Here is a 27205-nt window from a genome sequence, read left to right on the forward strand (position 1 = left end):
TTCACCTTCAGAATAGAAGGCATGAAAACTTAGGTAGTCCTATTCCTTTAATTTTGTTCTAAATAATGTTACGTTTTGAGTTTGATTAGGCCTATTTACTGCCATATAACGCACTACTTTCGATAGCACGATAGATTTGTCGATGGAGTATACAAGTCATTTTTTCACGAGTATTTACGATATGAACTGCATTAGATGCAATGTTTTGACGATTACATACGGGGAAGTTCATTAATGGAAAATATATTGAAGAGCCATAGGCATTATTTGTAGTTTTTTTAATGGTTCTACACGATTTTCTAGATTCGGTACCTACTATTATTTTTATTACTCTTTCTTGTAGTAGGAATATACTCTTACTATATGTAGAATTTTCACAGATTATTCCAAAACTCATTACCGGTGGAAGTATGCAAAGTAGGCCTATATTGTTTTTAAGGTATATATATATATATATATATATATAAGTATATATGTATATTTACATATATATTATATCTTGCACAGATCTAGTAGCAAAACACTCGGACTCGGTAGCTGGCCTTCTATGCTCGAGGTTGCGGGTTCTATTCCGGCCCAAATCGATGGCATTTAAGTGTGTTTAAATGCTACAGGCTCATGTCAGTAGAGTTACTGCCATGTAAAATAACTGCGGGACAAAATTCCGGCATACCGGCGATGCTGATATAACCTCTGCAGTTGCGAGCGTCGTTAAATAAACCAGAATTTTAAAAAATAGCTAAACATGGTGAATTTAGGTTGGGGATAATTTCTTTAATACGACTTTTTAAATTTAACATCATATCGATTTGTGAGCCAAGACGTTTAGTTGTTTCAATTAGGGACCTATTTTTAATATTATTGAGCTTGAAATTTACGAGGTTGAATTTGGTCCGGATTTAAATTGGATTATGTTAGTTCTGTAACAATTTTATACTAATTTATTGGCTGAGAAGCAATCACATATTTTGAGAAGAATTGCCTCTGTTGAAAATTGGAGTGTGTTAGATATATTGGCTGTAATTACTACACTTGTATCACCTACAAATAATATGGGATGACCTACATTACATCTTTTATTAGAGGGGGCAAGATCTTTTTATGAACAGTAGGGTACCTAAAATTGATTCTTGTGGAATTCCATTATTAATAGTTCCAAAGAGTTCAATTTCCACTTTGCAATTCCCGCTCCGGCCACCACAATTTCCTTCACGTCTGGCCGGAGATCGAACCGGCCGCTTGGATGGAAGACCAGCGCGCTAATTTCTTCACCTTAAATACGATTTTGTTCCCATCATGCATGAAAATTGTATAAGTTATCGTTGCATGTTGACGTCATCACATATGGTACTTTTATTTTTCCAGCATACATGCTCGCAGATCAAGGCTACGATGTGTGGATGCCCAACCTACGTGGTAATGAGTACTCAACGATGTACACTCCTCAGAGAGACCCTCGGACAAAAGAGTTCTGGGATTTCAGGTAACACCTACAGCTCTTTCAGTTGACTCAGGAACAAAATGTATTTTTTTTCATGGTTCAGCTTATGCTTGCTCCCCGTCCGTTCATCGTCTCCTTTGTTTTCGCACATATTTTGATTCTTTGGTATCGATTACCCATTACTTTACAGTAGTTTATCAACTCTATTCCGATCTCCTTTGTGTTTACACCATAAGTTATAGACTTATTTTACACCAATTTATTCTCAGCCGTCTGTCCACGAGTACATTTAATTAATCTTCCATACATCCAATCGAATAGAACCATATTTTCGTTTACCAATTCATTATCCAAGCTTGCTCTTCCATCCATAAAGAGAACTAGCCAGCCATTCAAATATTCACCCATCCAACCGCCAACACGTTTATACAACCATTCATCCGCCAATTCACTCATCTATCAGCACACCTACCCACTCACCAACATGCCCATCCATTAATCCATCCATCCATCCCTTCGTCCATCCATCCACCAAATACACATTTATCCAAAAATTCAACAATATACCCAAACATCTACCAATCCTCCGAATGTCCTTCATCAACCTGTCCATTGATATATCTATCCATCCGCCCAATTATTATTCCAGCCATACAATCATCCCTCCTCTAATTCAAACACTTAACCATCAATAAATTTACCGAACCATTCTCCTGCCAAACGACCACCTACATAACTCTTGACCAATCCATCAAAGTATCGAGAGGAGAATTTTTGAGGAAAGAGAAAATACCGAGAGAACAGAAAATGACGAAAGAAGAGAAGGTAACGGGGGGAAAAGGAAATAACAGAAGAAGAAAAAATAACGAGAGAAGAGAAACTGATGAAAGAAGAGGAAATTATGAAGGAATACGAAGTGCGAAGCAAAAGAAACTTACGAAAGAAGAAAAAATGAAAAAGAACAGAAAATAACGAAAGAGAAAGCGATGAGAGAAAAGAAAGTGACGTGAGAAGATAAAATGATGAAAGAAGAAAAATGACGAAGGAAGAGAAAATTTCGAAACAAAGAAAATAACGAGAGAGGATAAATTGGCGGAAAAAGAGAAACTGACGAAAGAAGAGGAAATTATGAAGGAATACGAAGTTGCGAAGCAAAAGAAATTTACAAAAGAAGAAAAAATGACTAAAGAATAGAAAATGATGAAAGAAGAGAAAATGACGAAGGAAGAGAAAATTTCGAAAGAAAGAAAGGAGGAGAAATTGGCGGAAAAAGAGAAAATGACGAAAGAAGAGAAAATAACGTAGTTTCCTTGATTTTCTGGACAGTTCACAATATGTTCCGCACCAAAAAGAAATAGTGTTCCTAACATGGGGAGCTCCATATTCGGCATAACACAACTTCCTCATATTAGGAACAGACTACAGTACGTTTGCAATTACTTATATTTCTCATTTGTATAATATCCACAAATTAAATAACACATGGGATGAAAGCCCAACTGAAATTGATTCTATTATAATATTCAGATAATTACTTAAGCTTATATTTCTTCTATAATGAGTAAATGTGTGAAAGAGTTGAAAACTTCTGGCACAAACACAAACACAAACATAAACATAAACAGCAGACTGGCGCGAAGAAGGTAACGCTACGTGTGTTGGAATTTACAACTACAACACTTTCAAATATTTATCTTAAAGTAGTATTCATCACCGTTAGGCTACAGCACTTCCTTAGCATACATTTCACATCTCCCCATATTAGGAACACTCCCCATATTCGGCTCACTTCCAAGATTCAAACATGATTTTAAGTCAAATTGCAGCTTAATTATTTTAATTTAATAAGTTTGTATTGAAATCGTCTTAGATAACAGTATAGTCGTAATGAACCATTACGTAAGCAAAAGTGTTTCAAAATCACATAATAAACTTTTTATTGCTTGCATCGACTTCAATAAATAGAAATTCTGGATGTTCTTAGAATTCATTTGAAGACTGGTGAACAATTTTAAATGGTAAGTCCGATTGCACAAATACCGCAACACCACCTGCACGTTTACAGACATGATTATTTCTACAGAGGGCGTAATTATCTAAACTACAAGAGAATATGTTAGGAAAGACATTAACCACGTTTCAGAGATGAGAATAGCGTGAAAGGACAAGGGTAAAAAATAGATTGAATCTCAATGAAATGACAGAGAAAGCTTTGCGCACTTAAGTGGGCAACTTTTAAACTGTTAGGATGGAAGAGAAGAACATTTTTAACAAGCACGTGTTGAATGCTATAACACTGGTTATAATCCTGTAACACACTTTGTATATAAACATAGTAATGTACAGAGACATCATTTTATTTTTACTGACATTTTTAATATTAACTTGCCCATACCTCTGGATCAACGCCGTTTGCTACCCCCTTCCACGACTAGAGTTCCATGATTCTGGCGTAATATACAAACAAATCACTTTACTAGGTATAGGAGGGAAGAAAAGTAGTTCATCCATTTACGTAAACTAGAAAATATTGCGCTTTTGAGTTTGATCATTTTCATTAGGTTTTTGTTTAATCAAAATACAGTACAGTATTAACAATGAGTGTTTTTACTCACGAACTGAGCTGTCCATGTGGGCGTATTCATTATGCAGTGTATATTATACTGTCTACAGCACATTAGCGTACAATATAGAGAATGAAGTTAAATTGAAAAATAATCATAATATGGATATTTAAACACATTTTTTAAAATGGTAGCCGTTCATTTCGATACAGGCTTCAATTCTTTTGTGCATATTATCGCACTATAGACTATTGTACCTAATCCCAATTACAAGGTTCGTACTTCATATCAGTAACTCATGTTGAAATAATTCTGTACCTACTCTATAAAAGAGTACCTTACGTACTGTAAATTTAATCTTCACTTCTGCCCGATCCAAAAAGATAAAATTACTCACACATACTATGTACTGTCCGTCCAAGTGGTTATATCGTAGTGTCGTAGAAAGGGGAGAAATCACGTGAGAGTTAATTAGCTACTTAACGAGGCCCTTTAATTTAAGTTATTTTAAACAGTTCTATAGTATTACTTAAACGTCCAATTCCTAACAGAAATTAATGTTCTCAGAAAAGAGCTAAGACAGCCCGGCCACTAGCTGGCGAATAAAAGCTGGTGGGGGAAACCGGGATACGACGTAGGCAAACGGACGACAGTACCTGTGCGAAAATGATTCAATATTGAAAGCTCTTTCGTCACTGGAAAACGCGAACATATTTTGGAACGTACTGTTTACTACGACCGTAAGGCTACTATGACTGTATATGCGGTCTTGGATCTGTGTGGAGGACGGTTGAACTTCATTAGTGGAAGGGGTGGGAATGAAGTACATTAAAAAAATTAGGTACAATAAAAATTGAAGTAAAAATAAAATGATGTCCCCGTACAATGTACAAGTGGTTTAATATTTTAAATTGGATTCACACTACAGAAGAAACATAATCCAGAGGACCGTGCCGCCTAGGTTTGTTGTGATTCAAGCTGTATGAGGACAGTACATACTTAGAAAGAATTAATTTATTTTGTAATGCAAACTTCGCTTTCCTTTTCTCTGAAAAGAACAACTTTGCCTTATTTACGCTTTTAATACTTTTTATCCGTTGTTAGGTCCTACAAGATTCAAAAACTCATAGGTATGCTGTAATTTTCTAATTACGAAGTAAAGAAAAAAAATCATCCATTTTGAATCTTGCGTACACTACTTTTAATACTTGAATATAATTAATTGATTAACTAGCGGACTTACTCGTGTTAATTATGTAAGATTTGTGCGGTTTAGAGCTGTTTCAGTGCTTCACGCACCATCCTCAAAGCCTACTAAATCACGGCGTCATCTCGAACTTCTCTGCCTGTTATGTGGGTGTGTTTGATTGTTGAAAGGCGTTGAAGAGTGGAGTCAAATAGTGTGTGTATACTGAAATTGATCTGTGTGTTGAGAATTTGATCGGGGTGTGTTTCAGTGTGTTTGTATATTTCGTACTGTTCTAGTGTGTTGAGTTTTTGGTTCTTGGGTTGTATGTGTAGGATTTCCATGTCCGCATTTGTGTTATTGTATGTATGGTTAGCATTAAAAATAGATAGGTTAAAACATACAAATCTGAGTCCTACTTAAAGACGTATTATTATTATTGATTACAGTTTCAAACAACTCACTGACGTCATATTTATGTGTGAATTGTATCGACTACCAATTGCATTGCTGTCTTAAGACTAGACCCCACTGAATGGGGAAGCGATTATGAAGACGTTAACGGGACGAATAAAATTAACTACAATAAAAATGTTATTTCAAATTCAAAACATTCTTCAGTCCCAACTATGCTCAGCAACCATGAACGCTTAACGCTTAACGCTTAACTATTTTATGCAATTACACGGATTCGATGTTTTCTCTACTTTATTTTGTGTTTGTCATGCATTTATAAAATGTTCTAATTACGTTCATATATTTCTCGCTGTCTACTTAAGGACGATGATATAATCCATTTTTTTTAACTATAACGACTCGACCTACAGTCTCTTGATCACAACTCGATACATCCACTTCGGGATCCATCTACTTATTTGCTCAACTTGTGTCACAGCCGTGGCGAAAAGGCCATGGTGCGCCGAGCCACTGTGTAAGCTGCAACGTGCATAGCACCTATGGAGGGAGGCGGACAACCGAAGGGGAAGTTAATGTTTAGGACGTGTAACGAAGAAAGAAATGAACAAGAAAACATAGGACACATTATCACAACCTAAAATTAATTGTCTTCAGAATGTCTCTGCGACAAAGTTTCAAAATCAGGAATTATGTCACTTACTGCCAATCGTAGTTGATCACGAAGGTATTTGTCTGTCAGTCGTGATCTAAATTTGATTTGTACTATTTTCATTGTTGAAAATAATTTTTCACAAACGTAAGTTACAGCGAACATGGCTTCAACAGAGCAAGCGAAAGAACGAAGCTTCAAATATTTATTTTTTTCCAAAGGTTTGAAAAGTTCAATGTCTGTCAAGTCCTTACATCTAGCTTTCATTTAACGTCACATTGTAAATCTGTGAGTTTAAATTGAAAATCTAACCGCATTATTCGTACATCTGCTGTAAAAGAATCGACGTACAGAGATGATAATGATAATAATAATAATAATAATAATAATAATAATAATAATAATAATAATAATAATAATAATAACCCTTAACCTTTTAATGTTTCATCAGTAACATGTAACTTATAATGCCGTTTTATGTTATACAACCGTTTTCCTAGTAATATTTGTGAACAAATCATACATTTAATATTTTCATCATATTGTAAGCAAAAGAATGCATCCTCCCATCCTACTTGAAACTTTCGTTTTTTATAGAGGTACATGGTTTCGAGAGAGATATTGCGACGATACGCCACTCGCAGGTCCGAGACAAATACAAATAGAACGGAGTTTGACTCCAGTGAGTAAGAGGATGGGGGTTGTAGGTAGGAAGCGAGAGAAAAGCACTGCAAGCCACAATGTGCTCGTGAGTCGCATTTTCGCCGCGGCTGACTTATGATCTTCTACGCATTAACAGTGGCTAATTTTTCCAGCCTGGACGAAGGCAGTGTTTATGACTTGCCGGCTGTAATCGACTATATCCTGGAGAAGACCGGAAAAGAGAAGATCATTTATGTGGGGCACTCCATGGGCACTACCTTGTTCTACATCATGATGTCTCAACGGCCCGAATACAACGAGAAGATCACGGTCATGATCAGTTTAGCCCCTATCGCCTACGCGTGTCATTCAAAAAGTGGTGTGGGTTATGTGCTGGGCTATCTTTACGATCCACTCAGCGTAAGTATCAGTCTGTTATAGCATTACTATTTCAGTACGCGTGGGAGTCAACCGAATTGATTGTGACGTTGACAAAATCTGATGATAAGCAGATACAGTCAACGCAAACTGCACATGTAGATATGACACTCTCTGTAAGCTCGGCTGACGTCAGACTGAGAGTGGGGATTACCCCGCTACAACTCATTACAAAAATATCAGTTCAAGGAGGCATGATTAGCATAACGTCATTCCTTTGGAATAGGAGCTGAAAATTTTGTGAAGGATGTTTACGAATTAGAATATTTGGAATGATTAAAAACATTTTATTTTGCATATTTGTTTGTTTTTTTTTTGTTGTTGTTGTTGTTGTTATTGTAGTAGATATCTGAGAAAACCTCTGGCATATATTTACATAATTTAACACTTTATTATGACATTATCTGTAAGCTCGGCTGACGTCAGACTGAGAGTGGGGATTACCCCGCTACAACTCATTATAAAAATATCAGTTCAAGGAGGCATGCTTAGCATAACGTCATTCCTTTGGAATAGGAGCTGAAAATTTTGTGATGGATGTTTACGAATTAGGATATTTGGAATGATTAAAAACATTTTATTTTGCATATTTGTTTGCTTTTTTTTTGTTGTAGTAGATATCTGAGAAAACCTCTGGCACATATTTACATAATTTAACACTTTATTATGACACTATCTGTAAGCTCGGCTGACGTCAGACTGAGAGTGGGGATTACCCCGCTACAACTCATTACAAAAATATCAGTTCAAGGAGGCATGCTTAGCATAACGTCATTCCTTTGGAATAGGAGCTGAAAATTTTGTGAAGGATGTTTACGAATTAGAATATTTGGAATGATTAAAAGCATTTTATTTTGCATATTTGTTTGTTTTTTTTTTGTTGTTGTTGTAGATATCTGAGAAAACCTCTGGCATATATTTACATAATTTAACACTTTATTATGACATTATCTGTAAGCTCGGCTGACGTCAGACTGAGAGTGGGGATTACCCCGCTACAACTCATTACAAAAATATCAGTTCAAGGAGGCATGCTTAGCATAACGTCATTCCTTTGGAATAGGAGCTGAAAATTTTGTGATGGATGTTTACGAATTAGAATATTTGGAATGAATAAAAAAATTTTATTTTGCATATTTGTTTGTTTTTTTTTTGTTGTTGTTGTTGTTGTTGTAGTAGTAGATATCTGAGAAAACCTCTGGCATATATTTACATAATTTAACACTTTATTATGACACTATCTGTAAGCTCGGCTGACGTCAGACTGAGAGTGGGGATTACCCCGCTACAACTCATTACAAAAATATCAGTTTAAGGAGGCATGCTTAGCATAACGTCATTCCTTTGGAATAGGAGCTGAAAATTTTGTGATGGATGTTTACGAATTAGGATATCTGGAATGATTAAAAACATTTTATTTTGCAATTTTATTTTTGTTGTTGTTGTTGTAGACATCTAAGAAAACCTCTGGCATATATTTATATAATTTAACACTTTATTTCAAATATGATATATATTTTTTATTTCAAAGATATTCTTGTCAGTAAATCGCTTTAAATTTATTTTACTAGCATCACCCGCCACGCAAGGAAGTGTTCGGCGAATTGATATCATTGCCATTAAGAACAACTCGGCATACATTCTCGATCTCACCATCAGATTTGAGACACATGCAGATCAACCGCATGAGGTGGACAGTGAAAAGAAACGGATCTATGAACCAACAATCCCGTTCTATAAAGATAAATATAGCCTGTCCCGCATTGATGTAATAGGTCTGATGGTGGGAGCACGAGGTACCATACCCTTCTTCTTTGCCAACAAACGTAAAAACCTGGGCCTAACACACAGCATTGTGAAGGAAATAGCCATTAGTACCCTCAAAGAATCAGTTCGGATATTGAGAAATCACTTGTATGGGAGTGATAATGGAAATTTCAAGTTATCTTAACCGATGGCTGTTGGTGGTTTAGATATCAATGCCAATCAATCCGTACTAATATTTTTCTCGCGGTATATGGCATTCAAATCATTCTAACCTATCTGATGATATTCCCCCCCCCCTTTCTTAACTGTGAATGAGCACAAACCCTTCTTAAATGTAAATTTTTCTGACATTTTGTATATTCGATTCTCTAACAGTTTCAAATGTATATTATTTTACCTTTTAGGTGTGTTTCCAAATTATATGTAATACGGTTTGTCAAATCTGGCAACATTTTCATAAGGGAAGCTATATTTATTATTATATATATGGATTCTGGTATTCTGGGGATTTGAAGTTGCGACCCAATGAAGGAGAGCCCGACTCCTTAAAATATGGCATTAATTGTGTAAAAAAAAATTCATATTTAATAAATGTGAAACTCTTACATTCTATAACTAGCAAAGTCAAGTGCACAGGTTGTAACTTTAATAACGGCAACTATTTATTTATTTATTTATTTATTATTTATTACGTATCTTTCCTGCACGTTGTAATACGACAGATGCCATTGGCAATAATATACGATTGTCGTCTGGTCAAGTCTACTTACCAATCATAGAGTGGCGTTCAGGTTTAAAAGTTAAGCTAACAATCAATCTACGATTGTCGCCTGATCAAGTTCTTTTAATATTGATAGAGGGCAGTTCAGATTTAATAGCCTAGTAAACAAAATCCCTTTACGATTGTTGTCTGATCAATTCGATTTACCATTGATAGAGGGGGTGTTCAGGTTTAAGAGTTTTGCTGTAACATGTTCTCCTCTGTAGTTCACGAACCATCAACAGTCGTGTATGAGCTTCGAATGCATCTTTAGTGCGGTTTATACAGGGTGTTTCAAAAATACAAGGCATAATGTCAGGTATGTATTTCCCACATGTAGACAATCAAAATAGTTCATTACAACATGTGTCCGGAAATGCTTTATTTCCGAGTTATAGCCTTCACAACATTGAAATTCACCGGAACCATACCTTATGTTTTAGAAGACACTCCACTGATCAATCGTCAACACATTCACTTCTTGCTTGCATGATGGCGCTCCTGCACACTTCAGTCGTACGGCTCGTCGCCGGTACTTGGATCGAAGGTTTCCTGATCGATGGATAGGTAGAGGTGGCCCAATTGCTTGGCCTCCACGCTCACCTGATCTGAACCCTCTCGATTTCTACTTGTGGGGCCATTTAAAATCATTTGTTTATTCGTCTCCGGTGCCTGATTTGGAATCCCTTCGGAATCGAATTGTGGCATGTTCTGAGGACATACGCAATACTCCTGGAGTTTGGGATCGTGTTTGCAGGTAAATGAGACATCGATGCGAGGTCTGTATTCAAGCAGGAGGTGGACAGTTTGAACATCTTCTGTAATGACAACGACCTGCGGAAAGAAAAACGTTCCGGTGAATTTCAATGTTGTGAAGGCCATAACTCGGAAATGAAGCATTTCCGGACACATGTTGTAATGTACTCTTTTGATTGTCTAATTGTGGGAAATACATACCTGAAATTATGCCCCGTATTTTTTAAACACCCTGTATATTTCTTTTTTCGGCGTGATGAGCAGATAAAATGACACAAAATCATAAATCATCATTTTTTAAATTACGATTTTATATAAGTAGCCTATGAAAGATCTTTTACAAGTATAAACATTTCGTACTCTATAGACATCCTTTACATTATTTTGCAAAATTTTTATAAAATTTAACTTACAATTTAGTCCACATTTTGAAAAATGTTTCTCGATATGTCGGCCTATGTACTAGCGTCGTGCATTACAGACACTATGATCGGCTCAAGTTTATCGAATTTGGCGAAGTTAGATATTCGCCTATGTTCGCTCTGCAGGGCGAAGCCTGTCCTATTTGTTTCATCATGTTAAAAAATATTCGCTGTCCTTCACTCCAGCCTCTTCATGTTTTAAGCCCTAAAAATTCCAGCACATATCTTGCGATTAGTTTTTCATGTGAAAATAGTTTTGAGAATACATCTGGAAGATATGCCAATATACTTAGCCACATGTCATCAGCTGATGTGCAGGGAAAAGATGGCGAGAAACACCACGTTCATAGTGCTTTAAATCCCTCTTTTGTTGCTGAGAGTAGATTGGGAAGACGGTAGACAGGTAGGGTAATAAATTTTATAAAATGTCAGTACTGGGAGATCAAGTGAAAGGTGATTGACGTGTGTCATTTCCAAACTCTGAGATTTTCAGCTATAGTGTGATATGCAATTCGTTTTAATTTTATTTTTTCTTCTGTCCTTTTTGAAGGACCACAAGGGCAGATCTCGAGGACCACAGGTGGTCCACGAAACATAGTTTGAGAAACGCTGTATACCTGAGAGTGATTTTCATAATATTACATTACTAGCCGTACCCGTGCGCTCCGCTGCACCCGTTAGAAATAAATATAAAGTAATTACATAATTAAAATAGGACATTTGATCCTGGGAACATTCGTGTTTGATAGAGGGATAAATCGTTTAATATGTTACTTAATTTAAATGGCATTCAAATAATTAAAATGCGATCATTTTGGTTCAGAGACACTCATTTGGTGCAATGACAATTCCTTTAACATGTTTCTTAATTTTTATTTCATGCAACCACAGTTTAATGAAGATTGACATCATTTAGATTTAATGTGTATATTTTATTTTACTTGTTATAGGTTTCCATTGAATTATGGTAATAACTTAATTTTAACCATTGTTTTCTACGAATTCAGTAAATGGCGCTTGGCCCACTATGGTTCTGAACCCTTCAAATAACTTAAATTATATTATATAATATTACATATTATATTATATTATATTATATTATATTATATTATATTATATTATATTATATTATATTATATTATATTATATTATATTATATTATATTATATTATATTATATTGTTATATATCAGAAGTTACTGCAATAACATTATAGCATTATGTCCATCTAAAGAAACTACACTTTCCAATGGTGAAATAATAATTAATTATACAAATCGGTTAATTTAGCTTCCGATATTACTTCATACAAACACAGAAACATTCTCTGTAGGCTATCTTTCATAGCTTTCGATTGTTGCTGTCCAAGGCCCCTTATAGACGAAGTCATTTGTTTTTAATTCATTACACGGCCTTAGATGGCAATTATTTTAATTTTAAAACTCATTTATCTCATTAAATATCAGTCCTATAAAAATTTTTCAAGGAATAAAACTTATCGCAAATTATTTTTAAAGAAACATTTGTTATGTAACATTTTTCACAAAAATCAATAATAAGCGAGATATTTCGATTTATTTAATTCAGGCCCCCTTATAACCCCCCTTTTAAATAATGTATTTTGAATGTCATATAGCCTAAAATCTAAGTTACAACGAACTTAATTTATATTCCAATTTTCATCGAAATCTGTTCAGCCATTATCGCGTGAAAAGGTAACAAACATACAGACAGACAGACAGACAGACATACAAACAAAAATTTCAAAAAAGCGATTTTCGGTTTGAGGGTGGTTAATTATATATGTTAGGACCAATTATTTTTGGAAAATCGAAAATCACCAGAACAATTTCGGCTACAGATTTATTATTAGTATAGATTTACGAAATGACGGACTCACAGCTTTGATGGTTGAAAGTCACAGTCTCGACCTAGAATGTTAAGAGCCGTTTATTATCCTCAAAATAGTATCATCATTCAATTTTCAGATAATGTTCTAATTTCTTAGACATAATTGGGACAAATGTAAATGGTCTATAATTAATCTATATTTGAGTCTGAAGTTAAGTGAGTATTGATCTATAGTAGCTAATACAGAGACATCATTTTATTTTTACTTCAATTTTTATTGTACCCGAGTTTTTTAATGTACTTCACTCCCACTCCTTCTAGTAGCAGACTTCCACATATAATCAAAGCCGCAAAGTCGTCTTACGGTGAAAATAAACAGTACAGAGTGAGTGAGTATAGTATGTTTCAGAAATATGATCACATTTTTCAGTGAAGAAAGAGCATTCATTCACTATTGAATCATATTTTCGCACAGGTACTGTGCGTCCGTTTAGTTACGTCGCTTCCCGGTATCCCCCACCCGTTTCTGCTGACCCCTCTGTAAAGGCTAGTTGCTGGGCTGTCTTAGCTCTTTTCTGAAAACATTTGCTGTTAGGAATGGACTTCTACCTAATATTATACAACTATTTAAAATAATTTAAATAAAAGGGCATCGTTAAGTAAGGAATTGTCACGTGATTTCCCCCCTTTCTAAGACTTTCCTACATAACCACATGGACGGGCAGTAGTTAGCATATCTGAGTAAATTTATCAATGCGGATCGATCAGAAGTGAAGATTGAATTGACAGTACATAACGTACACCGTTATAGAGTAGGTACAGAATTATTTCAACAGGCGTAGGATTATGGCTCCCCCATATCTCCTGATTTGAGTGCTTTGCATTATTTCTTTGGGTTTACTGTGAAACAGTTGTGTTTGCTAAACATCCTACAACAATAGAAGAATTAAATAATTACATTCACGAAACCATACATTCAATTTCAGAAGATATGTTTGAAAACGTTTTTGATAATATGCACAAAAGATTTGAAGCCTGTATCGAAATGAACGACCACCATTTTCAATAATTTGTTTACATATCCATATTTTGATTATTTTTAAAATTTAAATGCACTGTAAATATTGTATGCAAATGTGCTTTAGACAGTATAGTATACACTGCATAATAAATACGTCCGATTGGATAATTCAGTTCGTGAGTAAAAACACTTATTGTTAATACTATACTGTATTTTGATTAAATAAAAACCCGACTGAAATGATCAAACTCAAAATCGTAACATTTGCTAGTTTACGTAATGGATGAACTAATTTTCTTCCCTCCTATACCTAGTAAAGTTATTTGTCTTGTATTTTACACTAGTGTCATGGAAGGAGTAGCAAACAGTGTTTCCGGTTCTCAATCATTATTCCAAAGGTGAAGTCAGGTTAATATTGAAAATATTAGTAAAAATAAAATGATGTGCCTGTATTTAATACTAATGGTTACGTTTTCCAGAAACTCCTGAATCTGATCGGTCTTAGCCACATCAAACCAATGCCGCACGGTCTGTCAAAGATTGGCCAGTTACTCTGCATTGATACGCCCGTGATCAATCTCATCTGCCAGAAAATTGTAACATCAGTTCTGGAGATTGACATACAAGGCATTAATCAAGTAAGTAGCAGTAGTACTAGTAGTAGTAGTTTTATTTTGCCTGGCAGAGTTAAGGCCATAAGGCCTTCTCTTCCAATCAACCAGGTTTCAATAATAGACATGAAATACAAAATAGTGATAGATTACAAAACAACAAAAGTAATCTTAAGTATTGAATAAATTAAACAGTCTGTGGTTATCTAGTATTACATTTATAGCATTAACGTTTTCAGTACGTGTGTACCACTTTCAAATGCGAATGCCTGTTACATTTAAATAGGTCTGCTTGACTGTGGAATTGGAACATTCGTGAACATCATTGATGCCGTTAATAAACTACATAAAAACACATCGAGGATGAAATAGATAAAAATATATATGTTAACAATAGTTCACGTGATCACTTCGATGACATGTTGTTAGAGTAGCCTTCTCTTAATGTGGATCATCGTAGTTAAATATTATAAGATCTATACTAATAATAAATCTGTAGCTGAAATTTTTCTGGTAATTTTCGATTTTCCAAAAATAATTGGTCCTAACATATATAATTAACCACCCTGAAACCGAAAATCGCTTTTTTGAAGTTTTTGTTTTTATGTCTGTCTGTCTGTATGTTTGTTACCTTTTCACGCGATAATGGCTGAACGGATTTCGATGAAAATTGGAATACAAATTAAGCTCGTTGTAACTTAGATTTTAGGCTATATGACATTCAAAATACATTATTTAAAAGGGGGGTTATAAGGGGACCTGAATTAAATAAATCGAAATATCTCGCTTATTATTGATTATTGTGAAAAATGTTACATAACAAAAGTTTCTTTAAAAATAATTTTCGATAAGTTTCATTCCTTAAAAAATTTTGTTAGGGCTGATATTTAATGAGATAAATGAGTTTTAAAATTAAAATAACTGCCATAAGGCCGTGTAATGAATTAAAAAACAAATGACTTCGTCTATAAGGGGCCTTGCACAGCAACAATCGAAAGCTATGAAAGATAGCCTACAGAGAATGTTTCTGTGTTTGTATGAAGTAATATCGGAAGCTAAATTAACCGATTTGTATAATTAATTATTAATTCACCATTGGAAAGTGTAGTTTCTCTAGATGGACATAATGCTATAATGTTATTACAGTAAATTCTGATATAATATAATACAATATAATATAATATAATATAATATAGTATAATATAATATAATATTACATATTATATAATATAATTTAAGTTATTTGAAGGGATCAGAACCATAGTGGGCTAAGCGCCATTTACTGAATACGTAGAAAACAAGGGTTAAAATTAAGTTATTACCATAATTCAATGGAAATCTATAACAAGTAAAATAAAATATACAAATTAAATTTAAATGATGTCAATCTTCATTAAACTATGTTTGCATGTAATAAAAATTAATAAACATGTTAAAGGAATTGTCATTGCACCAAATGAGTGGTCTCTGGGCCAAAATGATCGCATTTTAATTATTTGAATACAATTTAAATTAAGTAACATATTAAACGATTTATCCTTGTATCAATCACGAATGTTCCCGGGATCAAATGTCCTATTTTAATTATGTAATTACTTTATATTTATTTCTAACGGGTGCAGCGGAGCGCACGGGTACGGCTAGTATCCAATAAAATGGTAAATGTTAAAATTAACTTGCACTGATATTGGATATTTTATAATATTTAACCACGATGGTCCACATTAAGAGAAGACTACTCTAACAACATGTCATCGAAGTGATCACGTGAACTATTGTTAACATATATATTTTTATCTATTTCATCCTCAATATATTTTTATGTAGTTTATTAACAGCATCAATGATGTTCATGAATGTTCCAATTCCACAGTCAAGCAAACCTATTTAAATGTAACAGGCATTCGCATTTGAAAGTGGTACACACGTACTGAAAACGTTAATGCTATAAATGTAATACTAGATAAGCACAGACTGTTTAATTTATTCAATACTTAAGATTATAACTTGCTTATCGGAAACTTCATACATAATGAAATTAACATAAAATTAGTTACCTTAGAAATTACATAAAATATAGTAGAAAATTACAAATAGTCAAGATCAGTTATATAACATAAGGAGAATATAAAATAAAGTAGAAAAAAATTACACATAATCAAAATCAGTAACATAACATAAGGGGAATATATACAATTTATAAGACATAAACTGCTCGAGATAAATTCGACGATTAATTCACTAGAGTTATAGTATACCGTTAATATACTAATAGAATACATGTGGGTTACAAGACATAAGAAGTTGAGAAGCAAAAACGTACTATATGGCATACAGATACAAATGATTAAGTAAAATATCAAGATAACAAAAAGAAAAAAAAAGGAGAGAGAGGAGAAAAAAATAACAACTTGGTCATTTAAGATATTTAGAGACTTCCGCAAGAGTCTAGGTCTGTTCAATAAAAACATTTCTAAGTAGAGTGTACTTAAAAGATTTTAGACTCCGACTGCTCCTGATTTCCTGTGACAAGGAATTGCAGGAACGGACTGTGTGTATTGTGAACGAAGCAGAGTGGACAGATGTTTGATGATATGGAATTGATAGAACAAAGTTATGCTGTGAACGCGTATCACGGTTGTGGTGGGGTGCTAAAAGTGTGAAGCGAGGAACTAGGTAAATAGGTGTAGAATTATTTAGAACCTGATACAGCAAACAGAGTGAATGAACTGAATGTCTCTCTCGTAATTGAAGCCAAGATAATTGTAAGAAATACTCGGAGACATGATCATAGCGACGGCTGTTAAAAAAGAAACGGACACAAGCATTATGAACACGCTGAAGCCCCAATGATAATTCAACACCAAGGTCTCTATAAAAAATGTCGCAATAGTCAAAGTAAGGTATCACTAGGATATGTATCAAGATCTATATCAGTTTGGAAGGAAAGAAATTGTTCAGTCTTTTCAATGTTGCAAGATTGAGAAAGTTTTCTTACAGACATATTTTTACACGTACATTCTAGCTGAGATTCGAGTCGAAATGAAAACCTAAGTTTTTAACGGTAGTACTGAATGGTATTATAGTATTACTTATGTCACTGTCAAAAGTGTATTAATGCTGATGGAAGATATTAATCTTTGATGTCCTAGTAGAATTACTCGCGTTTTACCTGGATTAAGGTTTAGCCCGCATTTTCTAGCCCAGCTGCTGACTAACGTAAGATCGTGATTTAATTTTGAAAGCCTATCATTAAGTGAGTTTGGTCGTGAATGTATATATATCTGTAGATCATCTGCACAGAGATGATGCTGACAATATTTAAGAACAGTAGAGATGTCGTTAATGTAAATAGCGAAAAGTAGAGGCCCTAGTACAGATCCTTGAGGGATTCCTGCCTTCACGTCTCGCCATGAAGAAAACCGATAATTGTGAGACATACATTGGTGGCGATGGCGAAGGTAAGACTCCATCCACATGATTGCCGTGTCTGATAAATGCAACATTTTAAGCTTTGCAATAAGAATATCAATATCGATAGTCTCAAATGCTCGAGAAACGTCCTGTAGTGATAGTACGGTCACTTCGCGTCTGTCCATAGCTTCACGAGCATTTTCAGTGACCTTATGTAGGTAGTAGAGGTGCTATGATTTGGTCTGAAGCCGGACTGGAGTGGGTCAAGGAGATTATGCGAGTCAAGGTAGTCGGTGAGCTGCCTGTGGACTATACGTTCTAGTACTTTAGATAACGTCGGAAGAATACTTAGGCCTACTGGTCTGTAGTCGGTAGGAGTGGTAGGCTGAGTGACTTTAGGGAGGGGTCGAATAAGTGCATATTTCCATTGTACAGGGTAAGAGGATGTGATAAGAGAAGCGTTGACGATATGTGTAAGAGATGGAAAAATAATGTCGATTATTTTATTAAGCATTATTACGGTAATACCGTCGGTGTCTTGTGCTTTTGTTTTGATAGGTTTTAAAGATTTGATTACGTCTGTAGGAGATACATCAGACAGAAAAAAATTTCTCACGCATAGGGGGAGGTCGGGATATGAGTTAATTTATAACTTGTTGTTTTGTGACACTGTCAGGACAAATGGGTGGTGATGAAGTATAATGGTCATATGTTCGTCGAGTGAAATGCTAATAGTCTCAGTCTGTGGTTTTTGTTTACCTAGACCCATTGTCCGTAGGTTTTTCCATAAGATATTTGCTGTGGTTTCAGGTTCGATAAGTCTGTGGCTATGCTGGATTCTGGCATTACGTATTATTTGCGTCGTTCTGTTTCTCAGGCTTTTGTAATACTTCCCGTTATTAGCGGTTTTGTGACGCTTATAAGTACGAAAAGCCGCATCCCTTCTCGTCATTAGTTCTCTTATTATGTCGGTCATCCACGGGACAGGAAGTCTGGATACTCGTCTAGTCTTTATGGGTGCATGTTTGTTGTATAGTTGTAATACCACATAATTGAAATCTTCCACTTTCTCATTAACACTGTGCAAGCTCCAAATATAATTCCAAGACATTTCTAAAGCGTCAGCTGTAAGTTCAGTTTCATCAGTGTTATTCATGTCCCTGTAAGATATTATCTTGGATATCCGTTTAGGACATTGAAGCCAGTATTCTACGTAAATTAAGTCATGTACTGAGGTACCGGGCACTGGTAGTTGTCCGTGTCTTAGGATTCTCTGTGGATGAATGGTCACAATTAGGTCAAGTATTATGTATTAACATATATTTAAGTGTGGAGTGAGTTTTCTTATATTAATTGCAATTTTTACGAACAAAGGCTATTCATGTGCGATGAGATAATATTACAGAAAATAAAGCGAAAGTGGCAGAGAAAAACAAAACGCATGCAGAAAATGTATCTTTACTTTTGCATTGTTCACAACAAATTCCATACATTCCCTTGAATAAGGGAATGGGTTTCGTTGGTAGAATCTTGACAGCTTTATTTTCCTGAACAAGATCTTCTAAGGGTTAGTGACACACAGAATGAACAGTAAATAATTTAATTACTTTCAAAGGGATATTCTTTGAGTTATTCAAAATAAATATGTTTAATACAATTTTACTCGTTCTTACTTATAACAATATTCTTCGTTAAATGTTGACGTCTCGTGTTGCTATGCATTCGCTTGCGTTATAGTCCAAATTCAACATCGGAATTATGATGGCGAACTTCCTAGTTGTCATTACAATAGAAATGAAAAAATTGTCTCGAAAACAATTACGTGTTTAATATTATGTGCCACATACGAGATAGACTATTAGATTCACAAAGTAGTTGTTCACCTGATGATAGTAAGAAATACTGTATCATATTTAAAATTTGCTCCAGTAACATCTTCTGACGTAGAACGAATATTTTCAGAGTACATTGATTTCTTCTCAACATAAAAGCAGTTTTTCGATAAAATTAAAATCACAATTGTATACTTTCTATGTTATTTTATATATATATATATGAATAAATTATTTTAGTGTTGGGGGTAACGAGGTTTATAATTACATATTATTGTTTTTATATTATTTGCTTATTATTTTCTTATTCTAAGGCTGTGGACATTTGAAGCACATGTTTGGTTGCCTTCCGGATGTACATGTTTGTCGTTCTAGTTCACTGACATTGAGAGATGAGCGATTACTTTTTATTCGGTAGAGATATAGTCCAAGCTCACACAACTTAACAGTTTTGGTACCAACGTCCTAGCTCTGGTAATTATAATTTCATGTAGAATTCCTAACTATGCAGTTAAGAACAACATGAAATACAATTAAAATTAACGTAATGGTTGAAGAAAACATATTGTTTACTTACTTCATTCTATTTTATTTACAGTCTTTCATTCCTGTGTATCTAAACAACGCATTTGGGGGAGCGCCCATCAAGCAATTGATGCATTTAGTACAGCTCTATAATTCTGGTAAGCATTCATACAATTTCTCATTCAAAATAACATTTTCAGAATATGTTGGACCAATACTAAAGCCAGCGAGTAAAGTTTAGAGTATGGAAGATAGCATCTAGGAGGAAAAGTTAATTACCAGAATTGCATAAAAATACCTTTTCCAAAACCTTCTTAGTGCTGTACCATGTTACAAAAATATCTGTACATGCAGTAGCTAATGTTTGTGTCATTATGACAGTTATCTTTAAATAACTTGAAAACGATTAGAGATATCTCGAAACAGATTGCGCCATTGTTTCTTTTTTTTCAGAAAATTTCACATGATTTTGAGTGCCTAAGTGACCCCTTTCCATTTAAAATGTCAAAATCGCATCCAAAATGGCGGATTTTGAGATAGCTGAGGGCTAGAATCGAATGTGTCACTGTAGAGCATTTGGTCTTACAAATACCGGTAACACCTATAGTAGTCGAAAATCAAGCATATGGAAGACATTTATACGAGCCGTTCGGAGCAAAAGTGGTGTAAGTCAAAATTGGGTGATTAGGTTTAAAGTAAAAATTCTGTAAAATACATCGCAAAGTAGCAATTAATATATCCTTCTTGCTATCCACTGACTACTAATAGTTTAAAGGTCTGCGCACACCGACGCGGGATGCGGGAGCGGTAGCGAATGCGAAACCAGGCACCGTGCAAGCTCCTCTGGTGGCGATTGTTGTTACTAACTGCGGGACAGCAGCGATAGAGTTATGCTTGAAGCGTATGAATATACTTAACATCTCAGGTTAAATTATTAGAAATATGGATGATCCTAAAAAGCGGAAAGGTAATGCAAATTGCTGTGTTATTGAGTGTAGTAATGCTTATAGGAACACACCAACCGATACTGTCTTTATTCATTCCCAAAACAGAAAACTCAGGCTCAAAGACGCTAATTGTGGATCCATGCAGTACGCAGACGAAAGTAAATAAGGCTACACTGCTTGTAATCATAGTATTATTACATACTAGGCCTGATATAAACAATAGAATATAAGTTATATAGTATTATGTTTATAAATAACCATTAAGTTAACGACAGGAATTTATCATTTAAATTTAAAAAACTACATAATTACTGAGTTCTTTACATATATATTATGTATAATATTAGCAACAATAAATAATAACAAACGATCAATGTTTTCGTAATATGACTGTTCGCCCTCATTCAATGATCTGAAATCTGATTTAAATGCCAAACAACTTCACTGATATTTCAGGAAGTTTGTAGTTACATTTTTACACTCCTCTAGCAGTACTGAACTTTCCACTGAGTCTATAAAATAATTAAAGATTGGAGATTGCTGGGTTTGCAGTGAAAGACCTGCCATTGGGCAGAACACTATGAATCAATAAACCCATTCTTACTAATATTACAACTTTTTATCGGCAGAAAGCCGCATGTAATTTCTATATCACACATGACTAGTGAATGACTGCGAGCCTGTAGTTAATTAGGAATTGAGACACTGCGCGGCGCCACCAGTACGATTTTGAGACCCATGCACGGTGTCTTCGAGATATGAATCCATTCACACCGCAGCGACACAATCCCGCCTATACTGTTTTCGCTGTAAGAAAAATCCTCATGTAAACATAAGCACGTGGCTGTCATATCGTGATTGGCTACCAGTCGAAACACTCACACGACGCAGGAAAATATAGTCCGTATTTGGAAACCACAATCTTGTATTATTTGAAAATAAAAAATTGAATTCTAGTTGTTAAACACGATGAAACATATAACTTCATTCATATGTAAAACGATATGTAAAAGAAAAGCTACTTTTATATTTTGTTATTTACTATGAACGCGGATGAATACCAACAGTAATACCGAGGTAGTCTGTTCTTGTAACAAGCTGGCATCACTTGAGCTCGTAGTTCACGTAAGCACGTGGTACTGAAGTATGGCTTCTGTTATTAAACATAAAAGTGGAAAATCTCTCAAAAGCGGAGAAAAACAAATAGTTTTAAATGTATATAATAAGTTAAGTGAGTTGAATCCAACGTTACCTATTAAGCGGGACTGGAGCGTTTTCCCGCGTCCCGCATTCATGTTGGCAATGGCGACTGAACAGTTAATAGAGTGCGTTATGAGCGTTATTACAATTTCTGCCACTAGGTTCGCCTCGCAATGATGAATAGTTCCATTACTAAACACTGTGCATCGTGAAAATTCTTTAATTAATTTTGCATTACTCATCGAGTACGAAGATTTTAAACATGCCAAGCATATTTCAGTCTTATTTGAGATTTATTGATGACTTGTTAAATAATAATATACAGATTTTCAGTGTGATTTAGTTAAATTTACAATTTTGTTTCTCCTAAGTCTGGATTTGTTAAATTAAAAATGTTGCTTTCAAAGTACATTCTTCATCTGGTTCATTTACTTTGGAAAATTGATTGTTTTCAGTTATGTGTTTTCCCTTCAGATTTCGTTCTCTCTAATTCGTTTTAATTGTGAAAGTGAACCACCGGTGTCTTCTACTTTCAGACATTATTATTATTATTATTATTATTATTATTATTATTATTATTATTATTATACAGTAGTTATTGATGCAACAATAATAATAATAATATTGATTTACGTAAAATGTTATTGAAGCAAGGAAAAACAAGAATTGTTATTGCAAAAAAAACCTATGATATAATGCAATAATTATCAACAAGTAGGTACAATAAAATAAATATGTTACTATTTTAACATACGTAATCAAGACAATCATGGATTGCATACCACTGTATTAGAGGATGCGTGTTAAAGAAAACTTTACAAATTTTTCACCATCAGTGAAAGCAAAGACTTTATACTAACAAGATGGATGCTAGGAGCGCCACATGCAAGATGTCTCCCTATTATATCGTGCGAACCACTATAAGATGTCCGTCTTGTTAGTACAAAGTCTTTGATGAAAGCCACAGAGGGCGTAGTAATGAATGAGAACATGTTGTAAGAAAAAATAATGTCTGTTCTCTTAACCGGATTTTCGGTTAACAATGGTTCTGCTGTGACAGCATGAGTGTAGTACTATATGAACGAACCTATGATCATCTTCGGAAACTACAAGAAGCATCCTATTCGCGACTGCGTCCCGCTTTGGTGTGAAGACAACAACGAATTTCGCAGCGATCGCGGGATTACAAGTTTCGCCGTCGCTCCCGCGTCCCGCGTCCCGCGTTGGTGTGCGCAGACCTTAAATAAATTGAATATTAATTGCTACTTTTCGCTCTATTTTACAGAATGTTTACTTTAAACCTCATTACCCATTTTTGGCTTACACCACTTCTGCTCTGAACGGCTCATATGGTTCCAGACTTTAGCTTCATCCTGTATTACGTTTGAGTTTACGATGAACGTTTTGAGTACACTACAGTATGAGATAGCTCATATGTGCTTTATTATATTTGCTCACTGTCTATGAAAAGTTTCTACTCCACTGTTCGCGCAGAGGCGGCCAAACTAAAAATATACACCTGTAACAGATTTTATGTTGGAGTCAATTTGACTACGACATATTTTAGAATCCTGTATATTTTTCTAGTAACAAGCATTCACACAACTACAGTACTAGTAAAATCAATAGCTGTAATTGTATTTTACGTAGACGGGATTGTAACATTGTCTGCTGATATTTTTCAGGGCGTTTCTGTCAATATGACTACGGCAAATCTGAAAACCTCAAGCGCTACAACAGCACCCAACCACCCAGCTACAACATCAGTGAAACAAAAGTGCCTGTTGCTATACTCTACTCAGATGGCGATACTACCGCCGATGTAATTGTAAGTATAACTGTGTTGTGTCAGTAGAATAATTATTATGTAACCATGGCAGCCATATTGTAACACGTACCTTGTTTTATGTAACACTGTTGAGTGATAAGGGCAGCTATTTCCATAACGTTCAATAATAATAATACACCTATTATAAGTGATAAGGGCAGCTATTTCCATAACGTTCAATAATAATAATAATAATAATAATAATAATAATAATAATAATAATAATACACCTATTATAAGTGATAAGGGCAGCTATTTCCATAACGTTCAATAATAATAATAATAATAATAATAATAATAATAATAATAATAATAATAATACACCTATTATAAGTGATAAGGGCAGCTATTTCCATAACGTTCAATAATAATAATAATAATAATAATAATAATAATAATAATAATAATAATAATAATAATAATAATAATAATACACCTATTATAAGAGATAAGGGCAGCTATTTCCATAACGTTCAATAATAATAATACACCTATTATAAGTGATAAGGGCAGCTATTTCCATAACGTTCAATAATAATAATACACCTATTATAAGTGATAAGGGTAGCTATTTCCATAACGTTCAATAATAATAATAATAATAATATTAATAATAATAATAATAATAATAATAATAATAATACACCTATTATAAGTGATAAGGGCAGCTATTTCCATAATGTTCAATAATAATAATAATAATAATAATAATAATAATACACCTATTATAGGTGATAAGGGCAGCTATTTCCATAACGTTCAATAATAATAATACACCTATTATAAGTGATAAGGGCAGCTATTTCCATAACGTTCAATAATAATAATACACCTATTATAAGTGATAAGGGCAGCTATTTCCATAACGTTCAATAATAATAATACACCTATTATAAGTGATAAGGGCAGCTATTTCCATAACGTTCAATAATAATAATACACCTATTATAAGTGATAAGGGCAGCTATTTCCATAACGTTCAATAATAATAATACACCTATTATAAGTGATAAGGGCAGCTATTTCCATAACGTTCAATAATAATACACCTATTATAAGTGATAAGGGCAGCTATTTCCATAACGTTCAATAATAATAATACACCTATTATTATTATCGAACATTATGGAAATAGCTGCCCTTATCACTCAACAGTGTTACATAAAACAAGGTACGTGATACAATATGGCTGCCGTGGTTACTTAACACAAGAGTACGTGATATAGTAGGAGCCAGCGATTATGGCAGACGGATTTTTTTAATGTGAACTCCAGAGCGAGTTACTCACCGATGCAAGGTCGGCTTATATCTCCACAGCAGCGGTGACCAAAACTCGAGCTGCAGTGATTACATGCGACAGACAGCCTATGAAGTAAGGAGACGGAGGAAAGGTACTCGGCATAAATCTACAACCAGTGGTGGTTCCTGTATTAACATCTTCACGGATTCTGACGGATTTCGAGGTGTTAGACTGACGGGGATACAATTGATGTGTTGGCAACACTGCATTGAGGTCACCTGCCAAAATCGCTGCCTCCGACTGTACAATACGGCTGCCGTGGCACGGGATCTGCCTTCCGGGCGACAGGCCGAGCATCAGCCGGTAAAATGCTGTCTACAACGGCGGAAGCAGAGATGGATTAAAACATACCCTACAGTAGATGTTGAAAGCGTCGTCCTTTCGCCTGTATACAAGCTTCATATAGCGAGAATAAGCTGTCACAAACTCGTCTAAACTCATCAACTGAAATGATTCTCAATTCATGCTCAATATCAGCCTGGAGTTCTCTAATGAAGTGGTTTCCAAACTTTCTGAAGATTCGACTCACTTCGGTGAGACTTCTTTTGCGACCCCCCCCCCACCCCTCCTTGCCGTACAGGTACTAAACCCCAATAGAAAAATATAAATCCTTGTAAAATTGAAAATAATGATAATTTTACTCAAAACCAGTGGATACCACCCAAAGTATGCCCAAACTGAATTATATTTGGTGCAAAAATTACATGAAATATTAGGTAAACATCATTTCCAGTAGACCAAACCATTATCACCGTGACGTTGTGGTAATAGTTGAATACAAAGTGGTAAATTCCATCAAAGAAAGGGCGTTGCAAACTTGTATTTTAAGTAAAATTTGTGAAGGTATAGGTTCGTTATATGAAAATACTCTCTATCACACAAAAATGGCTTTCTTGTGGTAACGTGATGAAAAGATTTTTACATTTAGGAACATCATTTTTCATACACCTGACTTTTAATAAACAAGACGAGAAATCGGAATCTATGCAAACCTATTTGCCAATTGAAGAATGTGATCCCAAAACTCATTCAGTCCATTTGGTCATTTTTTATTAATTGTACATATATTATAATATGATTTTTTTTTTTTTTTTTTTTTTTTTTTAGATTTCTGTCACATTTTAAACTTCTTTTCTTCCAAAACAACGCCAATCCTTATCTAAAATTTTGTGTTATTTTATAAATACCAGATCACTTATCTGTGGCGCGTTAGTATACCTCTTCACAGAACACCTTGTTATTCATAATCTTTTACAGTATCCACCTCGCGGACAATTGAATTCCCAGTCACAAAGTATTAGGGGCTGCAAGACAATAAACACATTTAAAACAGCTTAAAAGATAACCTTCTTAGCATTTCACTCCAATCATATTGACTTAAACTATCACTGTCAACATTGTTATACTCTATTTTATTTCAAGGAGTGCAGTTCGGTGGTTCCTTTGAACACACACTTACAGATTTATGACTTCCTACATAATCACCTCTGACAATTCCATCCTGTCCCCTCGTCCCAACATTGCACAGTTGCCACAATCCTGGTGACTCTCGACGGGATTCTTGGAATTCGGAAAAGACGCGGCAACTCTGCCTCCACGTGGATTTGACGGGAGCCTGTCAATTCTTCTGCACGA

General features: G+C 34.7%; 1 protein-coding gene across 1 annotated transcript in view; it reads left to right on the forward strand.

Moving 5' to 3' along the window:
• Nucleotides 1-27205, forward strand: part of LOC138698519 (lipase 3-like) — a 47598-nt gene that overhangs the window by 17674 nt on the left and 2719 nt on the right. Inside the window, exons 3-7 of the mRNA XM_069824503.1 lie at nt 1366-1483; nt 7073-7319; nt 14393-14551; nt 20369-20453; nt 24128-24270. Of these exons, the coding sequence (XP_069680604.1) occupies nt 1366-1483; nt 7073-7319; nt 14393-14551; nt 20369-20453; nt 24128-24270 (752 nt within the window). The remainder of the gene's footprint in view (nt 1-1365; nt 1484-7072; nt 7320-14392; nt 14552-20368; nt 20454-24127; nt 24271-27205) is intronic.

The sequence above is a fragment of the Periplaneta americana genome, chromosome 4, assembly GCF_040183065.1.
Source record: "Periplaneta americana isolate PAMFEO1 chromosome 4, P.americana_PAMFEO1_priV1, whole genome shotgun sequence".
NCBI lineage: Eukaryota > Metazoa > Arthropoda > Insecta > Blattodea > Blattidae > Periplaneta > Periplaneta americana.